Here is a 6658-nt window from a genome sequence, read left to right as displayed (position 1 = left end):
CCCCCAGCCCCCATAGCCCCCCCCCCCAGCCCCCCCCCCCCCCCCCAGCCCCCCACCCCCAGCCCCACAGCCCCCCCCAGCCCCATAGATCCCCCCCCAGCCCCACAGCCCCCCCACACCCCCCCATCCCCCCACCCCCCCCCCAGCCCCATAGATCCCCCCCATCCCCCCACATCTCCCCCATCCCCCCACCCCCCAGCCCCCCACACCCCCTCCAGCCCCACATCCCCCCCAGCCCCATAGCCCACCCCATCCCCCCACCCCCTCCCCAGCCCCCCACACCCCCCCCAGCCCCATAGCCCCCCCCAGCCCCACAGCCCCCCCATCCCCCCCATCCCCCAGCCCCATAGATCCCCCCCAGCCCCATAGATCCCAGCCCCCCATCCCCCCACCCCCCCCACCCCCCCACCCCCCCCAGCCCCATAGATCCCCCCCAGCCCCATAGATCCCCCATCTCCCCCCCAGCCCCCCACCCCCCCCCAGCCCCACACCCCCCCAGCCCCATAGATCCCCCCCAGCCCCACATATCCCCCCCAGCCCCACAGCCCCCCCCACGCCCCCCAGCCCCCCCATCCCCCCACCCCCCCAGCCCCACAGCCCCCCCCAGCCCCATAGATCCCCCCCACCCCCACATCTCCCCCCCATCCCCCCACCCCCCAGCCCCACATCCCCCCCAGCCCCACATCCCCCCCAGCCCCATAGATCCCCCCCACCCCCACATCTCCCCCCCATCCCCCCACCCCCCAGCCCCACATCCCCCCCAGCCCCACATCCCCCCCAGCCCCATAGCCCCCCCATCCCCCCACCCCCCACCCCCCACCCCCCCCCAGCCCCACATCTCCCCCCCAGCCCCACCCCCCCCCCCAGCCCCATAGATCCGCCCCACACCCCCCCCCGTACCCGGGGTAGGCGGCCGCCATGGCGAGGAAGGTGACCTCCCCGAGCCCCGAGGCCGCGCTGGCCAACGCCACACCTATGGGGCAGCCCCACAGCTCACTCCCCTTCCTCCTCCGCCCGCCCCATAGCGCCCGCCCCATAGCGCCCCATACGCACCCCCTAAGCTGACGGCCACGTCGGGGGCCAACACCACCAGGGCGAAGCCGCCCCACGCCAAGAAGGCGGTCGCCACCGCCCGCCCGCTGTGGGGCGGAGAGAGACCCATAGATTGAGCCCCACATCTCCCCCCCCCGGCCTGCCCCATAGCGGGGGTTGGGGGGAGGGGGGGTTGGGGGGAGGGCTCACGTGTAGGGCAGGAGGTGGACGAGGAACGGCGCCGCCATTTTGATGAGGAGAGTGGGGAGGATGTCGGCCAACAGCACCGCCTGCGACCCACAAGTTGGGGGGCGGACCCACAAGTTGGGGGGCGGACCCACAAGTCGGGGGGCGGACCCACAAGTCGGGGGGCAGAGCCATAGATTGGGGGGGAACATGGGTTGGGGGGGGGATAGGGATTGGGGGGACCCACAGGTTATGGGGCAGACCCACAAGTTGGGGGGCGGACCCACAAGTTGGGGGGCGGGGCCATAGGTTGGGGGGTGGAGCCATAGATTGGGGGGGAAATGTGGGGTGGGGGGTGCCATGGGGTGAGGGAGTGACCCACGGATGGGGGGGGGGACCCACAAGTTGGGGGGCGGGGCCGTAGGTGGGGGTGGGGCCGTAGGTTGGGGGGGAAATGTGGGGTGCGGGGGGATAGGGATTGGGGGGAACCCACAGGTTATGGGGCAGACCCACAAGTTGGGGGGCGGACCCACAAGTTGGGGGCGGGGCCATAGGTGGGGGTGGGGCCATAGATTGGGGAGGAAATGTGGGTTGGGGGGGGATAGGGATTGGGGGGGACCCACAGGTTATGGGGTGACCCACAGGTTATGGGGCAGACCCACAAGTTGGGGGGCGGACCCACAAGTTGGGGGGCAGAGCCATAGATTGGGGGGGAACATGGGTTGGGGGGTGCCATGGGGTGAGGGAGTGACCCACGGATGGGGGGGGGACCCACAGGTTATGGGGCGGACCCACAAGTTGGGGGGCGGGGCCATAGGTGGGGGTGGGGCCATAGGTGGGGGGCGGGGCCATAGGTTGGGGGGAGGACCCATAGATTGGGGGGGAAATGTGGGTTGGGGGGGGGATAGGGATTGGGGGGGACCCACAGGTTATGGGGCAGACCCACAAGTTGGGGGGCGGACCCACAAGTTGGGGGCGGGGCCATAGGTGGGGGGCGGGGCCATAGATTGGGGGGGAAACGTGGGTTGGGGGGTGCCATGGGGTGAGGGAGTGACCCACAGATGGGGGGGGGACCCACAGGTTATGGGGCAGACCCACAAGTTGGGGGGTGGACCCACAAGTTGGGGGGCGGGGCCATAGGTGGGGGTGGGGCCATAGGTGGGGGCGGGGCCATAGGTTGGGGGGTGGAGCCATAGATTGGGGGGGAAATGTGGGGTGGGGGGGGGATAGGGATTGGGGGGGACCCACTGGTTATGGGGCAGACCCACAAGTTGGGGGGCGGACCCACAAGTTGGGGGGCGGGGCCATAGGTGGGGGTGGGGCCATAGGTGGGGGGCGGAGCCATAGATTAGGGGGGAAACGTGGGTTGGGGGGTGCCATGGGGTGAGGGAGTGACCCACGGATGGGGGGAGGACCCACAGGTTATGGGGCGGACCCACAAGTTGGGGGGCGGGGCCATAGGTGGGGGGTGGAGCCATAGATTGGGGGGGAAATGTGGGGTGGGGGTGGGGATAGGGATTGGGGGGGACCCACAGGTTATGGGGCAGACCCACAAGTTGGGGGGCGGGGCCATAGGTGGGGGCGGGGCCATAGGTGGGGGGCGGAGCTGTAGGTTGGGGGGTGACCCATAGAAGGGGGGGGGGGGCTCCCACAGCGAGAGGCGGTGACCCACAGCTTGGGGGGCAGCCCCATAGGTAGGGACCGACCCCATAGATGTGGGTCTGCCCCATAGATGTGGGTCCGCCCCATAGATGTGTGGGTCTGCCCCACACATGTGGGTCTACCCCATAGATGTGGGTCCGCCCCATAGATGTGGGGCAGCCCTACAGACTCCCCCCCGAACCCCCCTATACTGACAGCCCCATAGACCCCCCCGCCCCCTTTGACCCCTCCCCCTCTGACCCCACCCCCTTTAGCCCCGCCCCCCCCCTTGGCCCCGCCCCCCCTTGGCCCCGCCCCCTCACCCCGGTGGAGATGGGATTGCAGTCGTAGCGCGACCCATTGCCGTGGGGCACCTGTGGGGCGGAGAAAAGCGGTGGGGCGGGGCCAGAGGGGGGGCGTGGCCGAGGGAGGGCGTGGCCGAGGGCGTGGCCGGAGGGGGGCGGGGCCAAACCTGCGCCCCCGGGCGGGGCTGGAGGATGTCGCGGGCGGCGCTGAGCATCAGCACGTAGGGCAGGTTGGTGCACAGCCCCAGCAGCCTGTGGGGCAGAGCGCTATGGGGCAGAGCCCTATGGGGCAGAGCCGTGGGGCGGGAGTTATGGGGCAGAGAGCTATGGGGCGGGAGTTATGGGGCGGGAGCTGTGGGGCAGAGAGCTATGGGGTGGGAGCTGTGGGGCAGAGCGCTATGGGGCAGAGCCGTGGGGCGGGAGCTGTGGGGCAGAGAGCTATGGGGAGGGAGCTATGGGGCAGAGCGCTATGGGGCAGAGCCCTATGGGGCAGGAGCTATGGGGCAGAGCCGTGGGGCGGGAGCTGTGGGGTGGGAGCTGTGGGGCAGAGCGCTATGGGGCAGGAGCTATGGGGAGGGAGCTATGGGGCAGAGAGCTATGGGGCGGGAGCTATGGGGCAGAGCCCTATGGGGTGGAGGGAGCTATGGGGCAGCACGTAGGGCAGGTTGGTGCACAGCCCCAGCAGCCTGTGGGGCAGAGCGCTATGGGGCAGAGCCCTATGGGGCGGGAGCTGTGGGGCAGAGAGCTGTGGGGCAGGAGCTGTGGGGTGGGAGCTATGGGGAGGGAGCTATGGGGCAGAGCTGTGGGGCAGGAGTTATGGGGTGGGAGCTGTGGGGCAGAGCCCTATGGGGCAGAGCCGTGGGGCGGGAGCTGTGGGGTGGGAGTTATGGGGCGGGAGCTGTGGGGCAGAGAGCTATGGGGTGGGAGCTATGGGGCAGAGCGCTGTGGGGCAGAGCCGTGGGGCGGGAGCTGTGGGGCAGAGTGCTATGGGGCGGGAGCTGTGGGGAGCTATAGGGCGGAGGGAGCTGTGGGGCAGAGTGCTATGGGGCAGAGCCCTATGGGGCAGAGCCGTGGGGCGGGAGCTGTGGAGAGCTATAGGGCAGAGGGCTCCGTGGGGCAGAGGGCTATGGGGCAGAGGGCTCCGTGGGGCGCAGCGCTGTGGGGCAGAGGGCTCCGTGGGGCAGAGCGCTATGGGGCAGAGGGCTCCGTGGGGCAGAGCGCTATGGGGCAGAGGGCTCCGTGGGGCGCAGCGCTGTGGGGCAGAGGGCTCCGTGGGGCAGAGCGCTATGGGGCAGAGGGCTCCGTGGGGCAGAGCGCTATGGGGCAGAGGGCTCCGTGGGGCGCAGCGCTATGGGGCAGAGGGCTCCGTGGGGCAGAGCGCTATGGGGCAGAGGGCTCCGTGGGGCGCAGCGCTGTGGGGCAGAGGGCTCCGTGGGGCAGAGCGCTATGGGGCAGAGGGCTCCGTGGGGCGCAGCGCTATGGGGCAGAGGGCTCCGTGGGGCGCAGCGCTGTGGGGCAGAGGGCTCCGTGGGGCGCAGCGCTATGGGGCAGAGGGCTCCGTGGGGCACAGCGCTGTGGGGCAGAGGGCTCCGTGGGGCGCAGCGCTATGGGGCAGAGGGCTCCGTGGGGCAGAGGGCTCCGTGGGGCGCAGCGCTGTGGGGCAGAGGGCTCCGTGGGGCAGAGCGCTATGGGGCAGAGGGCTCCGTGGGGCGCAGCGCTGTGGGGCAGAGGGCTATGGGGCAGAGGGCTCCGTGGGGCGCAGCGCTATGGGGCAGAGGGCTCCGTGGGGCGCAGCGCTGTGGGGCAGAGGGCTCCGTGGGGCGCAGCGCTATGGGGCAGAGGGCTCCGTGGGGCGGAGGTCTCACCAGAAGGCGGCTCCGTTCCTCCAATGGGCACTCGGCGGCTCCGGGGGGGGGGCGGCGGCGGCTGGGGGGGGGGGGAGGGGTAAGTGTGGGGCGGGGGGGGCGGCTGTGGGGCTACGGACTGGTTGTGGGGCGGCTATGGGGCTGGGGTGGGCAATGGGGCCGGTTATGGGGCAGGTTATGGGGCTGAGGCGGGCTATGGGGCCGGCTGTGGGGCTGAGGGCCGGTTATGGGGCTGAGGCCTGGCTATGGGGCCAGTTATGGGGCAGGTTATGGGGCTGAGGCCTGGCTATAGGGCTGAGGGCCGGCTATGGGTCTGAGGGCCGGTTATGGGGCCGGTTATGGGGCTGAGGCCTGGCTATGGGGCCGAGGGCCGGCTATGGGGCCAGCTGTGGGGCTGAGGCCTGGCTATGGGGCCAGTTATGGGGCCGGCTGTGGGGCCGAGGCCTGGCTATGGGGCCGAGGGCCGGCTGTGGGGCTGGTTATGGGGCTGAGGCCTGGCTATGGGGCTGAGGGCCGGCTATGGGGCCAGCTGTGGGGCCGAGGCCTGGCTATGGGGCCGAGGGCCGGCTGTGGGGCAAGTTATGGGGCTGAGGCCTGGCTATGGGGCTGAGGGCCGTCTGTGGGGCCGTCTGTGGGGCCGGCTATGGGGCCAGCTGTGGGGCCGAGGGCCAGCTATGGGGCCGGCTGTGGGGCTGAGGCCTGGCTATGGGGCCGAGGGCCGGCTATGGGGCAGGTTATGGGGCCGAGGCCTGGCTATGGGGCTGAGGGCCGGCTGTGGGGCCGGTTATGGGGCTGAGGCCTGGCTATGGGGCTGAGGGCCGGCTATGGGGCCGAGGGCCAGCTGTGGGGCCGAGGGCCGGCTGTGGGGTAGGTTATGGGGCTGAGGCCTGGCTATGGGGCCGAGGGCCGGCTGTGGGGCCGGCTGTGGGGCCGGTTATGGGGCTGAGGGCCGTCTGTGGGGCCGGCTATGGGGCCGGCTATGGGGCCAGCTGTGGGGCCGAGGGCCAGCTATGGGGCCGGTTATGGGGCTGAGGCCTGGCTATGGGGCTGAGGGCCGGCTGTGGGGCCGGCTGTGGGGCTGAGGCCTGGCTATGGGGCCAGTTATGGGGCCGGCTGTGGGGCTGAGGGCCAGCTATGGGGCCGGCTGTGGGGCCGAGGCCTGGCTATGGGGCCGGTTATGGGGCCGAGGCCTGGCTATGGGGCTGAGGGCCGGCTGTGGGGCCGGTTATGGGGCTGAGGGCCGTCTGTGGGGCCGGCTATGGGGCCGGCTGTGGGGCTGAGGGCCAGCTATGGGGCCGGCTGTGGGGCCGAGGCCTGGCTATGGGGCCGGTTATGGGGCTGAGGCCTGGCTATGGGGCTGAGGGCCGGCTATGGGGCCGGCTATGGGGCTGAGGACCGGCTGTGGGGCCGGCTGTGGGGCGGGCTATGGGGCCGGGCCCGGCTCTCACCCGGCGGCAGCAGCGGCTCCTCCTCCGCCATCGCTGCGGGGTCATGTGACCCTCTCCCCGCGCCCTCACGTGACCCCCTTCCACCTGACCCCTTTCCCCTTCCGCCCGCCGCGCATGCGCAGAGCCGCCGGTGACGCCGCGCATGCGCGGGCGGACCCGCCGCCATTTTGTGCGGGTCCCC

The 6658-nt window shown here is 71.8% G+C and overlaps 1 protein-coding gene across 1 annotated transcript; it reads right to left on the bottom strand.

Moving 5' to 3' along the window:
- Positions 1-900: 900 nt before the first annotated feature.
- On the bottom strand, positions 901-6508 carry LOC309684704 (battenin-like; the record flags this gene model as incomplete). Its single annotated transcript, XM_082500565.1, has 7 exons — positions 901-973; positions 1054-1139; positions 1243-1322; positions 3183-3233; positions 3332-3416; positions 5030-5090; positions 6478-6508. Coding segments are annotated over 7 exons (467 nt in total), but the record flags the coding sequence as incomplete, so codon positions are not given.
- Between the last annotated feature and the right edge of the window lie 150 nt (positions 6509-6658).

Source organism: Vanellus vanellus (assembly GCF_965231255.1).
Source record: "Vanellus vanellus genome assembly, contig: HAP1_SCAFFOLD_2476, whole genome shotgun sequence".
NCBI lineage: Eukaryota > Metazoa > Chordata > Aves > Charadriiformes > Charadriidae > Vanellus > Vanellus vanellus.
The sequence above is the reverse complement of the archived record's forward strand: the minus strand, read 5'-3'. Positions and strand labels throughout refer to the sequence as shown.